The 25,204-nt window shown below is 33.1% G+C and overlaps 1 protein-coding gene across 1 annotated transcript in view; it reads left to right on the top strand.

The window, feature by feature from the left end:
• KCNH8 (potassium voltage-gated channel subfamily H member 8) overlaps window positions 1-25,204 on the top strand; it is a 306,005-nt gene that overhangs the window by 140,440 nt on the left and 140,361 nt on the right. Inside the window, exons 4-5 of the mRNA XM_039836783.1 lie at window positions 19,371-19,498; window positions 24,551-24,791. Of these exons, the coding sequence (XP_039692717.1) occupies window positions 19,371-19,498; window positions 24,551-24,791 (369 nt within the window). The remainder of the gene's footprint in view (window positions 1-19,370; window positions 19,499-24,550; window positions 24,792-25,204) is intronic.

Genomic DNA, 25,204 nt, shown 5'->3' with positions numbered 1-25,204 from the left:
TCTTAGAGCCTTTCTGAGAAGTGAGTTAACCTTGAGTCTGGACTTTTCCCTCTCATTTAAAAAATTTTTTATTAAAGTATAGTTGGCATTAAATAGTGTATTAGTTTCAGGTGTATAATAAAGTGATTTTACATTTATATATATATACCTTACGATGTGATCACCACACTGTCTAGGAACCATCTGTCACCAAGCCAAGTTATTACAATATTACTGACTATATTCTTTGTTCTGTACAATACATTTCTGTAACTTATTTATTTTTTAACTGGAAATCTGTACCTCTTATTTTTCTTCACCTTTTCACCCATCCCCTCACCTTCTTCATCAATTTCAGTGGTATTTTCTAGATTTTCTGTCAATCACTGCAAAAAAGTATCCTGATTGGTATAGGATAGATAGATTCTTCCAGATTAATTGTTGAATGTTTAGAGAGAGGGATTGACTTTCTCAAACTTTCTTCTTTACAGTGTTTCGCACTTAGACATTTCATCGTATTAATTGAACATATTATTGCAATCAGCTAAAACAATATGCTAAACCAAAATTCATGCTAAGTGTACTGCAAATTACATACAGACTTAGATTTAACTTTGCTTTGAGTTAAACTTTTTATTTATTTGAAATCATACATTCTAAAAATGTAAATGTATGCAGATAAATCTATGTCATAGAAAAGAACCTGATTACTTCTATTTCTAACCCTTCTACTTTTCTTTATTATTTCTTTTCTCTTTTCAGAACATGAGGAAAACAGGGCAATGTGACTAGTTTACTGTAGAAGATTTTATACTATGAAATACATACTATCGTAGAAAGAACACTGATTTAGAAAGGGGAAACTTGGCAAGTTGTATAATCTTGTGTAGGCCTCTAATATCCTCTCAGGCTCGGGCTTAAACACGATTATATGACATGTTTCTGTATCATTAGTCACATCACAGAAATCCTCCTGATTTCATCAATAGCTAATCAGAGCTTCTAGTCATGTGATGTTAGTAAATATTATTCTACATAAATTCTAGATTAGGAGAGTATGATATAAATATAGTTCTTATGGGTATTATGATGATAAAAATTATTTCTCCTAGGTTTTATGCAGTAGTTAAAGTAACTCAAAGAGTTTGCTCCTTTACTGCTTTTAAGGGCCATAAAATTGAAACTGTGGAATAACTGGGTGAGATGTTCCTCAAGACCCCTCTCATCTCCATCTTCCTATGAAAAGACACAAGGCTCTTGCCTGAAATAATCCTTTTGTAGTACCTTGTATAGTCAAAATGGGGCCTCTTTCCTCTTGTTCTAAATACCTATTTTTTGGGAATTGGATGAGTTTTGTGTCCAGGTTTTCCTGAAGACACTTTTTTTGCCAAAACAGCCCTTGGCTACTTAGACTTCATGAGGCCATGCTGGCCTGTGAGCTGTTCTAGGAGTCCAGGGATATGAGTGGTTGTCTTTAAAGGAGAACACATAGGTAGTTAAGGCCATCAACTGTAAGTCCTACTAAGGATCTTTATTTTTCATTTAGTGGTGGGTGAGTCCTCCTGTCAAGGCATATAATCGGAAAGGGGTTTGGAATTATTTACGATTGTCTGTGGACAGCTTTCCTCTATTTCATAATTTTATTTTGGGCAGGACAGCTTGCTAACTGTGATATAGTAAAATGATTTCAAGAATTACTGGCTTAAGTCCCATTTCTACCACTAGCTAACAGTGTGACCTTAGGTCAGGCATTTTGCCTCTCATAATTGCAATTTCTCTCAATACAGTATAAAATAATTAGACTCAATAATTTCTTAGGCTTCTTTCATTGCAAGGATATATAATTCCATAATCATACTACATGACAGGAAGTCTTATAGTGTACTGGATCACAAAGTTTGTTTATAGATGGTGGATTGAAGACCTTACTTTCCAGATCTTTCATCTGAGCTCAACAGAGGAAGAGAATCCTCAATGTGTTTGCCACATGCGGTATTACCAGTCAGAAAATCAATCAAACAAACAAAAACTCCCAATTTGGCCTAAATTCTTGATATTGAAGTTCACATTCTTTTTTTCTCATGCTCTCACAAATTCAATTGGCAAAACCTAGTAAATACATTTTCTGTAGCTAAGAACTTCCTAAGCAGTGTCATGCATAAGATTGTAAATGGTCATATGAAGTTTCCAAAGTTCCCTAATTAACTAATGATTCTATTTTGGGAGGAGAAAGACAAAAATAGACTTTAGTATCCATGCCAAATTTAGTGGGAATTTGCATTTCAATGACAGTTTTTAAAAATGATTTGATTCTTATAAACCCGACATTTTATGGAGTGTTTTGATGATACATAATGGTGAAATGAATTGAATTGGGAAATATTTGAACTTCAAAGGTAATTGCTGATGTGCCTTTTTTCCCCTTTTAAGCCAACTGCATAATAATCCTATGATCAATTAAGCAAAGTTTAATTTTTAAAAGTTTTAGTGAAGCAGGGCCATTATATTTTCTTCTTCTCTAGTAAGTTATTTCTCAAATAGGAATATATTTGGGGAAATAGTTCAGATTTTCATCCTCATTTGCTCTTGCTCATTTGGTCTAGATTAGGGAGCAGCAAACTTTTTCTGTAGAAGATCTGATTGTAACTATTTCAGGCTTTGTGGGCCATAAAGTATCTGTCAAAACTCCCACTGTAACAGAAAAGCAGCCACAGACAATACATAAACAAATGAGTGTGGTTGTGCTCCAATAAAACTTTATTTACAAAAACAGATGACTGGTTGGTGGGTCAGGGTTTGCAGATTCCTGGTCTAAATAATTAATTAATTCCTCCCTCAACCTCTTCTGACACTAGATCATTTTACACTGGAAATAGCATTAGAATAGGAGATCTGTATACTTGGCTCCCACTTATGGCTCTTTTAAAAACTAGACATAATACTCTGGAAAGTCTCATTGACATGGGTCTTATTTCAGTCATTATATTCAGCACTTAACAGATGTTAGATAAGAGCTCATAAGATTGTTCTTGTTGTGCTTTATATCACATATAATAGTTTAACTATCAGGTTACAGGAACTTCTGCAACCTTAAGAAGTGTAGATCAGGTTAGGACTCAGATCAATAGGATCATGTTTCTGGTCTGGAGGAGAAGGAAGAAAGAAAAAAACCTCCTTCATATGGTCCTGGAAGTGGTCATGTTCTAGAATCATAACAGAATTGACTGTTAAAACTGAGCAATGAGGTGTAAGCACCAGGAATGGTAAAGAAAATGTTGTTTCAGTTTACCTCTTCAAGAGGTAAGATAGGGAGAATCAGGTCTGTGCATGGAGACCCTAGAGTCAGGAGAATATCTTGTAGTTGTCAGTAGGTATGTAAGAATTTCTTCAAAAGAAAATCTCTAAAGTTGTCAAAAGTTTAGATCATTGTTTGATGAGATGATGGGCATGACTGAAGAAGTGTTCAAGTTGAGAGTTGGCTCTCCCAAATTGAACATTTAATGTTACCCTGATTATTAATATCTGATCCAAATATTTTTTAAAAAATTATTTATTGATTTCAAGTCATTTTACTTCTGTGCAACTCTATTTCTTATTTTGAAAGAAGAAAACTAAAATTTCTTCAGTAGTTTATTTTCTATTATTGGTTGAATCATTTTACAATTGAATTATATAAGAAAGTTAAAGTTCATGTAAAATTGGTAAATATGGGTGGTTTTATCAAATTTGGCATTATTGATATTTCTGAGCCTGATAATTCTTTGTTGTGGATGGCTGTCCTCTACATTGTAGGATTTTAGCAGCATCCATGATCTCTAACGACTAGATTCCAGTAGCACCTACACCCCAGTTTTGATAATCCAGACTGTCTGTAGACATTGTCGAAATCTTACCTGGTTGGGAGGCAGGCATTGGTATAATGCAACAGAGCCATCGCCATATAACATACAGCATTAAGGAATAGAAAAGGAATTATATTAATAAGTGTCTTTTAATAGCTAAATTTTGTCGTTGAAGTAAATTCATTTGTGTTATTCAGTATTTGTGAAGTGGCAAATTATTATGCGAATCTTTCTAAGGAAACTCATCATTTAGAAATAAAACAATCTTCCATTAAGGGCTCTCTGTGCTCTTCCAGCTCTTTCATATCATGTTGTCAAAATCTTGCTATCATTGTAATAAGAGGATTATATAAGAGGACTCTGTTCTTCAACCAAAGATTGCATGCAGAGTAGCAATGATAGAGTTACCTCTCAGAAGGGAAAGTGAATTGGACCTTATCTTGGACCTTCACCTCTGTGAACTAGCTGGATCACCTTCAAACCTCCCAGCACACCTTTTGTCTGGATAAATCAAACTCCTTACTTTCACTTAAGGTCAAGAAATGTGAATTATTTATCTTTGTCTTCCCAGCTCAGTAGCTGGCACAAGATAAATAGATCCTTTAAAATAGGATGAATAGGTTGAATCTATTCGTTGATCTTGTAGACAAAGAGTTGGCATATGTTTTCAACATCTTCTGTTTTTTATTTTTCTCCTTTATCCTTATACTTTCTTTCCTGGCTAGTTCTTGCTGGCCTGAATTCTTCACAGATGTCCTATTCTATTTCTTCACTGAATTAGAGGATAGCCAATACTTTGTTGCTTTACCTTTTATAAACCTGAGAAGAACCTAGAACAAAAAAGCATTAAGGAATTTTAATGTATGACTCTGGGAAATACCAATGAGAAAAATAATCAGCACCAACTGTCATTGTGATAAAATTGTTACTGCTGCAAATTATTAAGGCTAATCTTTTTTTACTTTTTTTTTAATACTTTTAATTGATTTCTACATTAGAATTCTTATAAGCTTGCTTCCAGTCTTAAGTAATTTTTTATGTATTCTGTAACTCTAAAATGTGGGCCAATTTTCTATAAAACGTAATTATTTTTCAAAGTCAATTAACAAAACTTTTTTTTTTAATTTTGGATTGTCAGTCTTTAAGGAAAAAGTGCCCATAAAGTATGAGAAGCTAAATGATAAAGGCAAAGGGCAAAGACTTTGGAAATGGGTAGAAGTAGGTACTGCGATGCTGCCTCTTATAAGCTACAAGGATTTAGACAAGTTATTTAAACCTACTGAGCTTTAGTATCATTATCTTTAAAATGGGCTGATGCCTACTTCAGAGTTTCCTTATGAGAGTTGTTTTTAGGGCCACATCATCCATGAAAGTTTCCAGAGCCTCTCTTATTCGATGTCTTGATAAATGTTGTAGAAAAAAATATATATAAATAGAAACTAATAGCAATAATTAGGGACAGTTGAGTGATTGCAATTTTTGAGAGGACAAAATTGAAGAAAACACATTATCTTGCTTGATTTATGCATTATTTTGTGTGATTAGAATTTGCATAAGAAAACTCCTAACCGATATGTGACTAAGCATTAAAAAATAAATAACAGAATTCTGTTTCTATCTTATTATACTTGTTATATTTAGAATATGCAGGGACATTTTTTTCTTTTAGTGTGTATTAGTAGAAAATTTTTTTCATTTAGGTCCTTAATAAATATTATCAGAACTATGTCCTGAAAGAGTAAATAACTGGAAATCAGTTCTTACCAATTCATTAGCGTTTTTCTGACTAAACACCATTTGTTTTTGGTCCTTCTGCCTCTAAAATCCTCCTTCAGTACACACTTCATTGTGAATCCAAGAGCAAAAATCAGATCATATCTTCCCTTTCTAAATTACCCCCAATATTTACTTCAAGAGCTAAAATTAAATTCTTCAGGTCGAACCCCAATAAACTGAGCCAAAAGTTTTCTTCCAGTCTGTTTTCTGCTTAACTGGCAACACTCAAATTAACTGAAAAAAAAATATAGTAAAAAGCAGAAATGCGTGGTCCTATGGCAGATTGGTGTGTTATTTCTGATTTGTATACAGGCAACTCTCTCAGTGAAATTATTGGTGCTCATTAAAAGATAATTACCCCAGTGTTGGTCCAGTTATTTGAATTTATCACTGAAAGACACTATTGTGAATTCAAAGGACTCAAAGAATAACTTATCAAAGCATTTTTATTTCTATAATATTTTCTGAATTTTTTTTTCCACAAGTATAGTTAAGAAGCACAGATTTTTTAAAAATAGAAATGTTTACTCTTCCATTTGCCTCTCCTCTGTTTTAACTGTTTGGTGGATTTTCTGATTTTAAAATCTACATATTTCAGTTTTCAAATGTAGAGAGTGGTCATTTCTAAGATTCACATGGCAGGTGGTTTGCTACCTACATAGATTTATAACCACAAACTTTGCTGTCTTTTAGTGTGCATTAACTTTTTTTTTTATTATGAAAAGTTTTAATCCAAACACAAAAGTAGAAAGGATATTACAATAAAACCCCATGAATCCATTCTTAAGCTAAAAAATTATCAAGATTTAAAAGTGGATAAATATAAATTGATTCAAACAAATACCAAAGTAATTCTTAAGAGTCATTTGTAATTTGATATATTAAGTTATACAAAGGAATTTTATTGCTTCTTATGACTATTTAAACTAACCTTTATCTCCACACCTAGAATCTATTAAAATTATTAATACTTTTTAAATTTGTGAATTTTTAATATTTGTCTTAATCTCTCACTTTATTTCCTGCTGTTTTGCTGCTTGGACTTCTCAGACTTTTAAAAAAATATTTTAGATATTTCTGCTTCTCGGTCTCAGAGGAAAGCTACCTGCTCCTGTGATAATCTCGTGGCATTATTCCAATTTCTTCTAATTCAATAAAAGGTCTATTCAAAGGAAATTGAAGTCCTGCATTTGAATTCTAAAACAACTCTCGTTTTCTCTTTTTAGTCAGTTCTTGCATCAAGGCTCCTCTCAAACTTTCCCCAGTGACTTAGATTCCTCACGTGTAACTTGAAGTGACTATGTAATAGCATGAATAAAGAACCCGATCAAGTAATGCTACCAACAGTTAATAACTGACCTGCCTCTCTCTCTGTACTAAGTTATGAGTAGCAAGCTTTTAAAACCATATAATAATACATCTTCCAGACCAGAAATTGTGTAAAGCTTAAACACCTGCTGCTTTATCCGATATATTTTTCTACTAAGTGTACTTTTTTCTAGTTTGGACAAAGTAGAACTAATATTACTCTCTTATTTTGACTCAAGAATACCTATTTAGTAATTTCTATTTTCTTGAAATGACAGTTCTTTTATTGAATAAAATGTCATTTTTGAGCTCATTTTATAAGAAAGAAACATAGAAATGGGGCTTTTTGACCTAGTACATTACCTGGTAACTTTTTCCTGTCCCACGTTCACACATTTCCATCCCTACAACACTTCCTCTAAACCCTGGGAAACTAAGGATCCCAAATAAAAACCACAATTCCTCAAGGACTGGATATTTGATAATATTAAAAAATATGGTTATATATTTATCTAAGATATGTACTGATTCTGTTTTAAAAACTTTTTATCATATATGTATACATGTATGTAGATAGATGATAGATGATAGATAGATGATAGATGATAAATGATAGATAGGTAGATAGATAGATAGATAGATAGATAGATAGATAGATAGATAGATAAATAGATGTGATGCCTTGAATTTTCCTCAAAAGAAACTGAAGGAGTGAAGTAGGTGAAACTAAACAACACTGTACATATATTCATACTTCTTGAAGCCGGATGATGAGTGTACCAGAGACAGAGTTCTACAGAGAAACAGAACTGGTGAGAGATATATATCATATTTATGTATCTGTATTTATGTATCTATCTAGCTATATAAAATCTCATGATTTAGATGTTCAAGATCTGTACTAACCAGAAATCAAACTGCACACTTTTGATTTGTCTGTTTTTCTCTGGGTATGTGTTATGCTCATTAAAATGTTGACTTCAACATGTAAATAAATAAGTAAACAAAATAATCATATCAGAAACAATATAAAACATAGATGACTGTAAAATATAGACTGTCTTATGCACAGCATTCTTTTGATTTTTTTTCTGAAAAAAGACTAAAAAATATGAGAGAAAAATAATAATGGTGACAATAATTATTTTATTAACATAGCATATAGCCAAATTTCTAATAATTAATAAATATTTAAATACATAATACCATACAAAATATATAATGGGGAAGTATTTTTCTTACTTTATTCATTTGTTCATTAAAAAAATTAAATATCTGTTATAGGCCAGGCTCTATTTTAAATATTGGTAATATAACAATAAGTCATATATATCATGAAATATGTGAGTGACAGACATCAAAACACACACATTTACTTCGTAGATGTGATTTGTACACTTTCATGATAAATATTTTGGCACATGACAGCAAAGTGTCATATTCTAACAAGATTAGTTCATTATAACAATTTTATAAAGATAGAAGTAATATACTTTCAGGAAGGACTCTTTTTTGCAAATTGACACAATTCTTGGGATGGGCCAGAATCCCTGAGCATGAAAAACCAGCTCCAGGCTTTTATGCAGCTTAGATTCTCAAGTGTTGAAAGCAATGAAAAGACCTCAAATGCCATACTCAAAATTCAGTAAAAACAAACCAGTACTTAGACATAACCTGAAAACTATTTTTTGACTCCTTATTTTGAAATAGTTGTAGATATACAGGAATTTGCAAGGATAGTAAAGAAAGAGTGGTCTCAGTTGTTCCCAATAGTCACAGCTTACATAATTATGTATAATATCAAACCAGGAAATTGACATTAGTACAATATGTATATATAGTTCTATGCTATTTTATCACGGGTAGATTGTGTGACTAACATCATAATCAAGATATACAACTATTTTATCACCACAAATGTTTTCCCCTCACTACCCTTATATAGTCATACCTACCCCCTACCTTCCTCCATCACTAACCCCTGACTACTGATAATCTGTCCATCTCGAACAATTAGAAAATGTTATATAAATAGGATCATGTAGTACGTAACCTTTTGAGATAAAGCCCTGGAGAGCCATCCAAGTTGCTGCATATGTCAGTAGTTTGATCCTTTTTATTACTGCGTCATATCCTATTATATGGATATACCACTATTTATTTAACCATCACTGATTGAAAGACTTTTGGTTATTTACAAAACTTTTCCAGTTCTTGGCTATTACAAATAAAGCTGCTATGAACAATTGTGCATAGGTTTTTGTGTGAACATGTTTCCAATGATCTTGGATAATTGCCCAGGATTACAATTGCTGGTTTGTATGGTTAAGTATGTATTTAGCTTTGTTTTTTAATTTTCAAGAGATTGTTGAATATTTTCCAGAGTGACTGTATCACATTACATTTTCATTAGCAATGTATGAAATATCCAGTTTCTCCACATCTTACCAGCATTTGGTATTGTCATTATTTTTCGTTTTTTGCTATTCTAGTAGATATGTAGTGATATCTCATTGTCGTCTCAACTTGCATTTCCCTAATAGCTAGTGATGTTGAAAATGACACCTTATCATGTGATTTTTTGATATTCTTATATCCTCTTTAGTGAAATGTCTCATGTGTTTTGCTCATTTTCTAATTGGATTCTTTAGTTTTATTAATGTTGAGTTTTGAGAGTTCTTTATATATTCTAGATAATACGAGTCCTTTATCAGTGATTTGGAAATAATTTCTCCCAGTCTGTAATTTCTGCTATAAATGTGTTAATTTTGAAGATAACATAGATTATTAAAATTCTACAATGACAACAGCAATTGTTTTGAACCAAGACCAACAAAAGATTTTTGGGGAAGGGGAATATTTTGTCATTGAAATTACTTAAACTTCCAGTGCCTGGTGACAAAACTCACCAAATATATGTGGTTGAATTTATTATTGTGTTTTACATTTTCTGTAGACATCACTTCTCCTTATTGCCTACACTTGATTTGGACTGTTCCCACTCCCCTGTCCTGGTATTTCACTGCTCTAATAGACCCGGAGGTTAGCAGGCTTTTGTTACCCTCTCAGGGTAACAAAATTCACAATAGAGGACTGTACAATTCATTACATGGAAAATCATAAAATGTATACCTCATATGTGTGTCTTGAAAAAAACTACTTGAAGATGTATTACAGCCAATAGAAATGATTCGAAATTATAATGTAAGTATGTGCAAGTTATAAATTTGTGGGTTTTTTTAACCAGTTTGGACCAGTTATATATTCATTCAGGATTTTTTTGTTTATGGAGTAAACCAGGCCCTGTAACAATTCATTACATTATTCTTCTTTCATTTCTAGTCATCGCTATGTATCAGTAAATTTTTTCTTTCTGGGAAGCATCTTTTATCCCACATTTCGGAAGGTAATTCTGAATTACAGAGCACCAATTAAATACCAACTAGTTACGTTTATTCTGACCTTGTGGACAGTGGTTAAGCTGTAATACTGTTGATGTCAGTCAGGATCTCTGGAAAGCAGCTTGGAGACAGAGACTGAAAATAGTTTATTAGGGACTCCTCTTAGGAACGATGCTTAGGAATAAAAGGAGAAGGAAGGGTTGAATAGAAGGAGAAGTTGGGTGGCAATGCAGTTGCAAGATACATTGCTGACTCTCAAGTACATCACTGGCTAAAAATGGTGGCCTTTGAAGTTCAAGAGGGAGGCTTCCCACTCCCATATGGACCAGTCATTGCATGCAGACTGTTCTAGGAAAGACATATCGCCTTAGTCAAGATCACTTTCTTCTCCCGAGGGCAATTCCAGAGTGGACTGAGGGCAGAGAGGTAAAGGCAACTGCAATCTTAAGCCTTTTAATTCTAAGGGAGCATCTGGGCAGTGTAGCACAACGTGCGTTACAACTCTGCTAGTACAATCATTTAGGCTCTTCATTTCCCATTACAACAGCAAGTCTTAATTAGTAGTTTATTAGTGGCAAATGACCATTTGCATCGCAGACCTTTAAAAAATGATTATAAATATAAATTCATATTGAATAAACTGCATTATAGACATTTTTCCTTAATTAGATAAAGCTAAAAGTCCAGTCCCACGTCCATTGGCAGATATTTCCCCCTCGATCCTCTTTATATTTAGGTTCAGTGATTATTCCTTAACTTATATTTAAGATTAGTTTACATAATTTGAGTTCAGTGATATTAAAAAAAAAGCCTAGAACAAAATAAAAAATTCACCAAAATGTTAAATTATTTCTGGAAGGTGATATTATGAAAGATATTCATTTTCTGCCTTGTGATGTTTTACATTTCTGAATTTTGTAAAATGTGCATGTATTATTTTTTAATATCCAAGAACAAATGTTTGTGTACTGTATAATTGCAACTGAGTTTATGAAAAATAAATGCAGTAAATATTTAGAAGGAAAAGCATAAAACCCTTGATGTTGAAAACAACCAGGCATTCTTTGCTTTTTAATTTTTCTGTATTTTCCAAACTTTACATAATGAATTTGCACTTCTTTTCCTTTTTTGAAAATTTTGGCCTTTTACAAATTTCAAAAACTGTGAAGCTTTTGTCAATCTTTAAATGTTTTCTCTTGGTTACTGATAGATATTATCTATTAAGTAAAGATTTCTTCTTTTGCTTGCTTATTATGAAGTTTTGAAGAAAAACAATATTTATTGTTATGGTTAAACAAATAAGTGTTTATTGAGATGATAAAAGCCTTTCCTTCTTTATAAATCTGATGAATTATACAAAGATTCCCTAAGATGGACTTATTCTTGGTATAAATACTATATGAGTATGGTACATTTTCTTTTAATACACTTTTATATTCAGTTTACTGATGTTTTATTTAGGATCTTTGGATCTGTATTTAAATTATCTTTTTGTATTATACTCATCCAGTTTTGGTATCAGAGTTTTTTAGACTTGTAGACGTAATACAGAAATTTTCAGGCTTTTTTATTCTCTGAAGCTTTAAGAGAAGTATTTGTTCCTTTAAGGCTTAATAACACTGACCTTTAAAACCATCTGAAATGGCTTTAGTGTGGAGTGATAAGCAGTGTGGGTGATATGGTCTTTTTCTCAACTTCTTTCCAGTTATTGGTCTATTCAAGGTTATTACTAAGTTTGGGGCCTATTATGGTAATTGGCTGCCTCTGCCCAACATATTCATTTAATCTAGAAGACTATGCTTATATAATTTTGTACAAAGTACTTCAAAATTTTTTAAGTCTTCTAAATTCATAGTACTTTTAAAAATCCTTAATATTATTTGTTTCACTTTTTTCCTTGAATATAATAATTGCCAGAAGTTTGTTTTCTCATCCTTTAGTTTTATTAATCATATTTCTTAAACTTTGCTTTTTATGTCAGTTATTTCTACTTCCATTTCTATAATCTTCTAGTTTACTCTGATTTGACTTTCTTTTTATAAATTATTATATTTATTTTGTGACTTGGAAAGTTCCACATATTTTACATTTTAGATATCTGTTTTGTTTTATTTATTGGATATTTATATATGATATCTTTTATAAAACATTCACTTTAAGTATAAATTTTCCTCTGATCAATTTTTTGTCACATCCATTGGGGTAGGATTTTAAATATTCTTAGTAACATTATTTCTTTTTAAAAATAATATTCATTTATTTCCAGAAGTCTATAAGTTTATTTTTTTTAATCGAGAGTTATATAAAAATTTGAAAAATTTAAATGCCAAGAGTTTAAAGTGGATGGCAGATTTTTTCACCCATATGACTTTTATTTTTTAGAATTTTTTTGAAATTGTTTTTGCAAAACAAAATCAACTCTTGTGACTGTTCCATGAGCATGTGAAAAGAATGAGCATTCTATGTTGGACAGAACCACAGATATATGTCCATCAATTATAAATGATAAATAATATTAAAATTCTCTACAATTTTATTAATTTATTGCCATCATGATCTACCAATTTCTGAGACAGTTTAAATTATTTCACTGTGATTTCAGTTTTTTAAATTTTGAGTTTCTACCGATTTTTGTTTTCAAGACTATACAACTTGGAACATAAAAATTTATAAATTTTATATTTTCTTGTATTTTTTTTAATAAGAGCTTTTTAAAAAGCCATTTTGAACCAGAAGTCTGAATTAATATTTAAATGGGAACACATGCTCTAATATAAAAATATATGTATTATAAAAGTATTTTACAATGTAAAAGGAGAAGAAGAAAGGAAATAGAACCTAAAATAACAATGGGGTAGGAAGCATTTTTTACTTTATGTTTCTTTTGATGCAAGAAAAAGAGTGAAGTAGAAGAAAAGACAACAGAGAAAATAATTCCTGTCTAGGAGATAGATCCATTTTGACTCAACAGGATAACACAAAGAAGTAAAAATATCTAAGAGGTGACTGCTTAGTTGTATATAATCCTCTACGGAGAAGTGAAAAGAACATGAGATTTCAGGAAAGATCATTAAGAATTCAAATATCAGCCCTCCCACTTTGAATTTTGGCAAATTACACAATTTCTATGACCTTTAGTTTGCTTCTCAATAAGTGGAAAATCTAATACCTAACAAAGTGAGGATTAAGTGAGAACCAAGACAAAGTTCCTAGCCTAATGCGTAGAACACGATGGGGGCGAAGAGAATATTGTTAATACATGATGTTTTGTTGAAAAGTCTTAACTCACTGGAATGTAAACATAACTTTTAATATTTTCCTGGAAATTATACTTGCTCAGTATTGCTCAATAACTGAAATTGCTTATTTGATTGTCCTACTTAATGACATAGTACCTTCCCCCCTTGTATTTGTTACTCATTTACCTTTTTTGACCTGATGGTAACCTCTAGATCATTGCAATTTTTACCTTCTTCCTATCTGTTAGTTCACTGCTGTTTTCATTTTCTTTCTACCTTAGCTTTCATAGTTCAAAATTTTAAGTCTCTTTCTCATATATTGTAAATTCTTACACCTCTGTATTTTCTCCGTATCCATCTGGCAAAGCTGTAATCCAAAAAGAGCAAACAATACATTTTCTCTGGCCTGCACACAGGTGGTTAAAAAGTGCTGGGATAAAACCTACACTAGGGCAGATGGGAATCCTTCTAAATTTATTATCAGCAGCCTCAAATAGGGCAGTCAAATTCCCCCAACAAATCTATCACTTTCCCTACAGCGCTTGGCAACACATCCTCTATAACAAACGTTTCAAGCATTCTTATTGTCTTCAATCCTCCAGCTCCTACTAATTACCCCTAACTTAGCATTTGACTTCACCTCCAAAGTCATTGAGAAAGAGAGAGAGAGGGAGGGAGGGAGGAAAGTAGGAAGGAAGGGAAGAAGGAGAAAAGGAAAGGGAGGTAGAGCGGGAGGGAGGGAATCTCTCAGACAGGAGCTATCTCATCTTCTTGCCATCACTCCTATATGTTTACATCCATGTATAATCAATCTTCCCTATCCTTCCTGCTATGAGAGGGATGAGTGTCTCTTCCAATTATGGAGAATCACTCAAAATGAGGTGTGGAGATACTATGACGCCTCTTTTTTGAAATATGCTTTTCCCTTAGATTCTCTGACACCACAATTATCATTTCCCTCCTTTTTGTGTATCTCCTTTTCAAACTTTTTAAAATTTATTATTATTATTATTATTTTTTTTTTGCCTAACAGCCCATTACATTTTGGATGGCCTAGATTTTCTCCTCTCACTTTGGACTCTCTTGCTAGATAATTTCATAATCAATTAAGTGACAAAACCGTGAAACTTTACTCTCGAAATGCATTTCACATGTACCAGCTTTGCTCTACCTCTACTGCTACTGCTCTAGTTTAAGCTACTGCCATGGAACTGACCTACTAAAATGGCCTCCTGAGTGATTTCCTAACAACCTCTATTGATTCTTCCTAATCAATTCCCACACTGCAAGTCAATGTGTTGTTTTGAAAACTCTAATTTTATCATATCATTTAAATGCTTAAAACCTTGCTATGGCTTCACGTTCAAGAACTATTAATTATCCTTCAGAACTCATTCATTAACAATAGAACCTTCTCCAGTTTACAACTAAGATTTAATAATGCACATGAGTGCTCAACTAGAGACCAATTTCTCAGTCTCTTTTGTGGCTGAGTGGGGCTATGGTGTGAGTAAAAGCTATGTGTGCAACTTCCGTCACAGAAAGCTTCTTGCCCTCTACTTCCTCTTCCTCCCTCAGGAAGGAGAGCTGCCTTGGACTCACAAATGGAGGCCAATTGTGAAGGTTGGCAGAGCTACCCCACCACTGCAGATTGCTAACCTCTGATCTGTTACAGGAAAGGAAAAGAGAGTGAGACAGAAAAATATACACAACCAGAGTGTGTTATTTTCTTATTTAAGCCACTACATATCTGTATTGTAGGGTTTTTGTTAGAGCAGTTTAGGCCATTCCCTAATTAATATTTTTACCATTTCTTAGAGTAAAAATCAAAATTCTTAGTGTGGCCTCAAAAGCCCTAGGTGATCTCTCTAGTTTCTGCCTACCTTCTAGTTTCCTTTTTTACTTCTGTTCCTCCCATTCTCTATGTCCTGATCTCCTGAATTTCTTTGTTCTCCAAAAATACTGAGCTCTTTTCTGCCTGAGGTTCTCCAACCTTTTATTTCTTCTGTCAGAAATGTTTTCCCCTCTGCTGCTTCTCATCTTATCTTATTAACAACTATTTCTCTTTCATATTTTAACGCCGAGTCATTTATCTTAAGTAATTGATGTCCCACGTGCATGCGAAAGAGTTTGATCAGGTTCTCCTGTAAAATGGTCATCTTGTTCTTTTTATGTTGCAAAACATTTTTACGTTGAAAAATATAATGTAGATTATATATGCAAGATAAAAATATTATTACAAATTTTCATACACCCAAAATCCAGTTTAAGAAATAGAAATACTAATGTCATCTAGTAAGGCACATGGTGGTTCAGCAAGAGACTGCAGTTTTCTCTTTTTTTTTCTTTTTTTAAAAAATTTCTTTAGTTATTTTTTATGGTGACATTGGGTAATGAAATCCAATAGGTTTCAGCTATACACTTTAACAGCAAGGCATATATATATTTACACTATGTGTTTCTCTCCCATAGTTAGATTTCATTCTGTCACCACATATTTGACCCCCTTTACCCCATCTACCTCCCTCCACCTTCCTCCCCACTACCCTCTGGTGAGACTATATTTTTCAATCTCTTTGTAGCTAGTTGTAGTCACGTGATTATGTGTACTTACACAGCACACATATTTCCCTAAACAATATTATTTAGGGAAATGTTATTTAGTTTTTTGTTAAATGACATTTAGTAAACAGTGTTATTTAGTTTTGCATATGCGTGAAATGTTACCATGTTGTCTGTGGTTTATTTCTTGCTTTTGTGATCAATATTGTTTTTGAGGTATTTCTATGCTAATATTTCATTCATTTGCTATTTATTTCCACCTAAGTCCAGATTAATGGAAATTTTAATGTCTTATGTCATAACTATACCACAATTTATGAATTCTTTTGATTACAGACATTTGACTGGTTTCTAGTTACACATAAACACACATGTATATTGTATATATATTTTTTACATTTGTGTATGTGCAAATTATAAATATTGCTGTCATAAATATTTTGCGCGTATGTAATTTTTAAAATGAGTTGCTTTCTATTCTATTTGTAATTTTTTTTTTTCATTCAGAAGTCACCAACCCAGACCATTTTATATTTATTCCTCTGCTTGAGAGATTTTAGATCACCTAAGTGGAAGAATTTTCAATCCCAATCTGGCATGAGGGTTAAATTGTGATGAAAACTTTTTAATGAAAATTTTTTTGGCTACCATTTAGAGGCAAGACCAAGACAGATATAGTTCTCTGACACTTTACTTTGAGGCACTCTTTTTTAAGACCATAAAGTTGTTGTTTGATTTGGAAAAATCTTAACTATTAATTAGATTACTCCATTGAGGAGGGAATTGGCTTATTGACTGTCATAAACTTCTAATCTGGTCCATTTTATCATTACTATTGTAATTCCACATGGCATTTTGATACTGACTGATAACTGCTTAAGCAGCCTGCTGGTCTTTCCTACTACAATCCTATAGACATTGTCTTAAAATTCTGGCTGTTTTCAAATTTATTTATGTTTAAAATTACATTTTTAGACACAATGCGTGAGTTCTATGCAGACCAAAAATTGAACAAATAGAGATATGATCTTAACTTTTAATAATACAATGAAATGTGCTTTGTTTGGCCATGAGTTTCCAAAAGAGGACCCCCCTGATGTTTACTTTGTTTTCTAATCTTTTTTTAATGATTCAAGTCCATAGTGATATATTTTACTTTAAACTTTCTTTCAAAGTATGAAGCAAACGATGACCAATTAAAAAAAAACATGTAACATCAGATTAGACATTTGCTGTGAATAAAACACCCTAGATTCTGGTCATTAAAAGCACCCCAGGGTGGACGGGGAATGGGGTTGGTTAAAGTCCTCAAAAGACTTGGAGTCCAAGCTCAGATGGGCAGGACAATGATATGCATTAGTTCATGTGACACTGAATGCCAAGCTGCTTCCTTGAACACTGACTGAAGTCATTAAGGGACTTGGTGCTGTGTGCGGAAGGAATAGGGGTGTTAGACCTATCTGGCTCACATACTGGCTCTGCTCCTTATTAATTGCGTGATCATGTGATGTGATATTAGACCTTTCATTTTCTTGTCAATAAATGGAGAATAATAATACTTACCTCGTGGAGTATTTATGAGGATTAATTGAAAGAATAAATACTGAGGATCTAGAACTGAGCTGGACACACAGTAGCCATCAATAATAGTTATGCAGTTTACCCAACATTGCAACCAAAGCAAATCATTTTTATGAAGGGGAGGAATCAAAAAGCCGTCATACTACAATAAAGTTTTGATGATGAGGCATAGATAAAGAATAGTTTTTAATTTTTATATTTTGTAATCATTCCATTATAGATGCAATTTATTTAGAATAAAAATAAATGTTGACCAAGTGACCAAATAAAGACTAAACGTTTCTTAATGTCATATAATCAATTTATTTATTTATTTTGGACTATAGCCCTTTTGAAAGAAAACAAAATAGCAGATCCTCACATAATTTTGCTGAAATAGAGTCCAATTGGATTAAAGATTTTAAATGTTAAAAATAAAAAGTAAAGACATAAAGATGTTGGTAAAAAAGCATGCATAGATTTTTTTAAAATAATTTTTGAGTGAAGACAGTTTGGCTATGTAGGATATAATATGTAGACACCACAAATGGATAGATTGATAAGTCTGACAACATAAAAGTTTTAAATGTTTATACTGTATAAATAAAATCTGAAGTCAAGTAACAAAATAGAAACACTGTCGGCAGCATATATGACAAGAAAATGGTGATTAGTATGCAAAGAGCTCTTACAAATAAGTAGAAAAGTACCAACTTAACTTCAAAATTGGCAAGGATATGAATAGATTTTATAAAAATAAATGCAAATAGACAATAAATATTTAAATGAATGCTCATCCAGATTCCTAACTTTTAAAGTGTAAATTCAAACAATAATATGACATTTTAAAGCTATAAAAATGTTAGGCAGTGCTCATTTTATATTTCATAATTTTATACATAATTGTGTGTGTGGTAAAGCAGGCACATCTTTTCATTGTTGATGGGAATGTAAATTGCTAGAATGAAATTTGGAACGTGTATACCAAAAATTTAAATGTACGTATTTACTCTTAGTAATTTATTTGCTGAATATGCTGGCACACCAATGCAGACCTATGTGATTAAGAATTTTCATTTCAGGATTGGCTACACAGTTCTTTTTAAATTCTGGATAAATTTAAATGTGCATAATAGGGACATAGTAAAATAAATAAGGCAAGTTATGTCTTTAACATGGTATGCCCTCTGCTATTAAAAAGAATATGAGAACTACGATGTGTATATTTACAATGATTTATAAGTTATTTTGATGGGAAAAAAGTAATATGTAAAGTTTTTATTATAAATTTCCACTTATGCATTGAAAAATAAATGTAAATGTGGATATAGGATGTATATTTGATATTTTTCTAGAAAAATAAAAAAAATTGGGAGTGAAATTAGGGATATGAGTGTGGAATAGCAGGAAAGGAGTAAGATTTTTTTATTTAATGCTTTTCTGAAGCTTTTGAAATTTTCTCTATGCTCATGTATGTTTTATTTTAATTTTAAAAAAATTAATAAATTAATAGTTAATATGATGATAAAATATAGAAATTGCAAAGGACTAAAATTAAATTAAATGTCAATAGATGCTAGCCGATAATGTTAGGTGTTGAAAAGCATGTACTATGTGCTCTTGAAAGAGAACTGTCAAAACTCGACTCTCTTGGGATGGAATGATGAATTTGTTGGTGCTTAATGAGTTTTATTTCCCCCTAGACAAAGCCAAAGGAAGATCAAGAGCAGGGACCCACTTTGACTCAGCCCGGAGACGGAGTCGAGCTGTCCTTTATCACATCTCCGGGCACCTGCAAAGAAGAGAAAAGAACAAATTGAAAATAAATAATGTAGGTGGTATGTGTGTACACTCTAAATGCTTAGTTTCCCCTGGTGGCAATGTTTGATTCGTGAAAGAAAGGCTCCATTTACTCATTTATTGGCTTTCCTAGATTTTTTTTTTTTTTCCAATTTGGTTTGTGCTTTCCTATAAAGACAAACTGGAAAAGGTCAGCAGTCATGAGGCATTTCTGTAATAAAAGTGCTTAATCATAGTGTTATCACAGCACAGAGATTAGAATATTATTGCAATTGGTACACTGGTACTAGAGACGCCGCAAATGGGGAGATACTGGCTCTATTTTATGAAAAAGATGATGTAGGAAGTCGTATTACACATTCATAGTGTGTTGGTTAAAACTTCTCAGATTTAATTTTAGTGCCATCTATTTGCACTTTACCTAATTTCATTTAATGTTTTTATCCAGGGAGACCATGAACAAATCAAAGTCATTACTCCACTTAAAAATTCACGTTTTATACAAAACACAGTTGGAAATTTCACACAGTGGAACATTGGATTTTAAATTACATGTCATACATTATACAATTTTGTAAAAAAGTTGCACTCGTAGTCAATTACAGTAGAGCTGCTTTCTGAAACCTGGTGCCTGTCAAAAGCCACAGCAAATTACTATGCCTATAAAAGGTGATTCTTCACAGAGTTTTACATGAAACATCCTCCAGGATTTTACACTTAACTTCATAACTGGCTCTTAGCATTAGAGACTTCACTGAGAAATCCAGAATTAGTTGTAGATATTCAAAGATAATTTTTCAAATGGTGGAATGCCATTAATTTGCATTGTGGAATCTTCAGAACATGTAACTGTGGGGAGGGGTGACTATGGGTGGCAGATATGAATACTCAGGGTCTAACAGCAGTGACATTAGAAAAAGTCACATCAAACAACCAGACCTCTTTTGGAATTGATCTAAGATCCAGAAGTTCTGTGAGTTAGGGACACAAATGGATTCTTTGGCATCTTATTTTTTACATAGAAAGCTCAAGACTACCTAATCTGACATATGAATGCTTTGATAAAACTGAGTCAAGCATCAAACATGCAAAGTATCTGCTTCTCTGATTGTAGTGAACAAAGAAAGGTACATGAGCCCGGGTGAGGAGCGAGACCTGACATGGACACGTTGAAAACCTGGTTCTGCTTCAGTGTGATTCCTCTCTGGAAGTCAGAACAAGCTGTTGATCTATTTGTGCTCTAGGACGATCAGCCATGCTGGTATCATGCACGGCTGTTAAGAGCCACAAACTGCTTATTTTGTCTCAAATTAATATAAAGATTTTCTAGGAATATGTGGGCCTAGTGTCACATGGCTTTCCTGAGAGTCCCAGCGTAGACTTAAAACATTGTGGCCACTTGATCCTTCCAGTGGTTCCTATTTACATCTCCCTTCAGTTACCAAGTCAGCCTTAGTGACAGTAAACATTCTAGGAAGAAACAAAGGTAACCACATCTGGGCTTGATTCAATGCAACCAGCAAAGCACCTAAACAAATATTAGCCAGAGATTCTGAAATGCTGAAAGCTGACACTATCTTCTAGCCTTTAGTTGAGAGTCATTTGAACACAGTAGGTATTATTGAGATTTAAAATGCATTTGCTGAAGATGCCATTTTTCCCTTTAGTTTCAACAACGTGCAGAACAGTACTTAAAAATCTGATTTAAAAAAATCATAGTTCCCACTACTTATCTAATTTGCTAAACTTCCATTTATTTAAGAAGTATAAACATTAGGGTGGAGCCTTAAAATAATGTATAATAATTAAAGATATCTAATCTACACAGTGACTCTTAACAATTCAGGTAACTCTTACTTCTGGAAGCTAAATGTGGAATCAGGACTGTCCCGTTCACTATCTCCTTTCAGGTAGAACAGAACGGAATGGCTAACAGACAGCGGCAAGAGAGAGGAAGAAGAGAAAAAAAATGATCTGGGTAGTTTATCAGCTAAACAATCAATCTTTGGGGAGTTCTGGCTATATTCACATTCACACACACACACCAAAAAAGACTTCATAAGATCTTTGTAGCTCTTTGCTGTTTACAAATTTCTTTTACGTACATCATATTATTTGATTCTTACAGCAAGCTCATACTAAATATGATTTTAATGATGAAAAAGAACAACTTATTTGAGGTATCAAAAGTAAAAGCAGCAGATATGGGACCCAGTTGTGAATCCTCTGACTTAAAGCTCCTACCTTGCTATCTCTCTAACTCGGTTCTATGGACCAGGTATATGTGGTTTGAACCATAGGCAGAGGACAGGGGAATTCAACAGACTGATAGCAAGGCTTCATCCCAATCAGGACGCAACACTTTTTAAACATGGCTCTTACTTTGCCTGGTTCACCTTGGAAAAGATGTTTAATTTCTGCTTTCCTTGATTTGCTACTCTGTCTGTTAAATGATACTGGGGTGATACAAATGTCTCCAACACAAAGAAATGTAAAGAGCATATGAGAGCCTTGGGAATTTGGAAGGAGAGTGCTTTAAATGCCAGAATATCATCAGCAGGGTGCTAGTGGTCATCAAAGGCATACACTATGCTACTGAGATTACTCCGTGTAGTAATATTTTCCTATCCCTTTGCTCATTCAGAAGTTAGCTTCAAAGGAAGAAATATTTCCCTATCCCTTTGCTCATTCAGAAGTTAGCTTCAAAGGAATCTTTCAAAAATAGTTTAGGAAACAGTTACCTTAATTAGGCTTTGGCCTTAACCATTATGTTTCAATAATTGATAGGGTAGAGGTTAAATAGCTAGAATACAATTGCTACTAAACAACATGTTTCAAAATTAATAAATAATATATAACAAGAATTGAGAATAGTTAGTTGTATTATTCTTTAAGCAAACTCCATATGTTTCAGAGTTACAAATAATGTCTTTTTCTCCCCAACTTGCTAAAAGCATACTTTCCAATGGAAATTTTCTTCCATTCAAAATGCTTTTTTTTTAATAACGGAAATTTTCTTCCATTCAAAATGCTTTTTTTTTTTTTTAATAAAACTTTACAAATACTGTCGTGGGAGGAGTGTCTATTTTTTCACTCAGGTGATTGTGTCAAGATATATGCAGGATCTGAGTTAAAATTTTTTCAGAATGTAAGTCTAATCTGATGTGTAGTCTCAGTATCTTTTAAAATAATTTTAAAGAATACGTTTTAAGTAGCCCTTAAAATGAAATAGTGAGGTTTATTTTATGATTTATGGATGTAACTAATATATTGCTGACCTTTCACATCAGCATCACTAGCATTTATTATAATAAACATAATCCAAGAAAATGTTTTACCCTTTGACTTTTCCCAACCCTTACTCCTAGAGCTGGCTTCTCCCTCAAATAAGGTAAAATTTTTATTTCTGTAACACAATAGGAAAAGACTTATTTGAATAGACATTGAGCCCATGTCTACTGGTAATGTCTTATTGCAGTATTTGAAAAAAATTATTTTAGAACCCATCATGTCCTATTATAAGTAGAAATGCTTACCGACCTTGAAGGAATTAATACTTATGTATCCTCTCTCCTACACACCAACCTAACCTTCGATGAGAAGCAGAACAGTTGTACTTTGTTCTCCTTTTTTCAGTTCTATGCCAAAATCCATCTTTGGAACTTGTTCCTAAAAACCAGAGAATGAGGCAAAGGAGGCAGGGCAAGTATCAGAGAATTAAATGGAACATAGATGCAGTGAGAGATAGACATCAAAGAACAATCTGGGAGTAGTGGAGCAGTTCCTCACCATGAAATCCTGGCATTATGAGGTTCCTGTGTGAGTCGAGTGAGAATATGAACAAGAAGTTAGATACGTGTGTTGGGAATGCCTACCAAGAAAACATGCAAGATAAAGGGTGCCTTAATATTAAGGTGGAAGAAACATTTGGGTACTGGTAGTCACTACTAAAGAACCAAGTGTTCCTAATTGCTCTGAACCTTTCTTGATTCCACAAATGCTTCAGAAATCCCTGAACATACCACATTAATTTGTTCTTCCTTCAATGACTGAAATAAGAAAACACTGTGACCTGCAAGTAACATGTATTCTAGAACTTTTGACTGTTTTGTTCATTCAATTTAACTTTCAAATTTAAGTTTCCATTACTTATCTTATATTTCTCATTAATTGAGGTCAAAGCAAGGTCTACAAGTATCTGATCAGAGGCTTGTCAAATTTCCACACATTCTATTGTTGGGCCTCCCTTTGTCTCATAGCATTAAGGAGAATAGTTCATCAATTTGGACTGTTTTCAAAGTGAAGTGCTTTTGCAGTTATGAAAATTTCAGCTATTCTGCATTTAATCAGCTACGCAGTGAACATTGCCTTTCTCCTCCCATGACTTGAGTAGTAACTCTTAAGTGACCGTTTCTCATTAGCCATTTTAACAAGAGCTAGTTAGGGTCAGAATGAATTCATTTCAATCAAGATTATGAGATTTGGGTTCCCAACTTGAAATGTCACCAAAAACCACAATGCAAAAATGCAAGTGTTAGCACAACCTGTTTATGTTTTGAAAGAAATGTAAATAGTTGTTTACAATATAATGTTGATCATCTATCTCTATCCTTTATGGAAAAAAAAATGGTACCTTTGCTGTCATTAGAAGAATTTCAGGTCAAATGTATTCTTTAGCCGATGACTATCATCTCAAAACTATAAGTATATGGAATGTCCCCATGACAATAAGAATAGAAATATATCATTGTGCTCAGAACGTGTGTAGGATTATACTTGCAACTGTGGAAGTTTTGGGGTGACATTTTAGGTAATGATCTTTTTATTTTTAATGAACAAAGTCTGGATTACTCACTTAACATTCAAGATTAAGCTGCATATTTCTATTGCTTGAAACAAAGATCTCAGCTCAGTTTTAGTATACATGCCTCTACTTTCTGCATCACCGACTTCTAAAGTCACTTGTAAAGTATACTGACATTGTATGTATGAAGGATCCTCTTCACAGTACTGTGTTTAAGGCCGTGTGATTCTTGTTTCTAATGTATCCCCCTTCTCTTCTTTTTTCTCTCTGTATTCACAGAATGTTTTTGTAGATAAACCAGCATTTCCGGAGTATAAAGTTTCCGATGCGAAAAGGTCCAAATTTATACTTTTGCATTTTAGCACTTTTAAAGCTGGCTGGGACTGGCTTATTCTGTTGGCGACGTTCTATGTTGCCGTGACCGTTCCTTACAACGTTTGCTTTATTGGCAATGATGACCTATCCACGACTAGGAGCACAACGGTCAGTGACATTGCAGTGGAGATTCTTTTTATTACAGGTAAGAACAAACGGCTGCTTTCCTAGAAGACTTGCATAGGGGAAGTAAGTGTGTCCCAGATTTTTCTGACACAAACTTGAGCTAAGATCCGTTTGCATGGGCATGAGTCAGGCTCTGATGCAAATTTTGAAGAAGCACATATTTGGATGTTTGAGAACTGCCTCTTTCAGCTTTCTCACTGTTCCTTTATTTCGAACCAATCTAAACCCATGTTTTTGTGTTTCCATCCTTATTTTGTCAAAAATGGGGTTAGAAAGACTTAATGGCTGTTGTGTTTGTACTCTCACATCCGTCATGATCTTAACTGTGCAGGGTCAGAGATGGGGCTTGGCAAGAATCCATCATTGGTGTTCTGATAATGGTCCAGTCCTTGGCATGGTTCTCCATGCCCTTCCAAGCCTTTTCGACATGTT

Source organism: Pteropus medius, unplaced genomic scaffold (genome assembly GCF_902729225.1).
Source record: "Pteropus medius unplaced genomic scaffold, Ma_sr-lr_union100, whole genome shotgun sequence".
NCBI lineage: Eukaryota > Metazoa > Chordata > Mammalia > Chiroptera > Pteropodidae > Pteropus > Pteropus medius.
The sequence above is the reverse complement of the archived record's forward strand: the minus strand, read 5'-3'. Positions and strand labels throughout refer to the sequence as shown.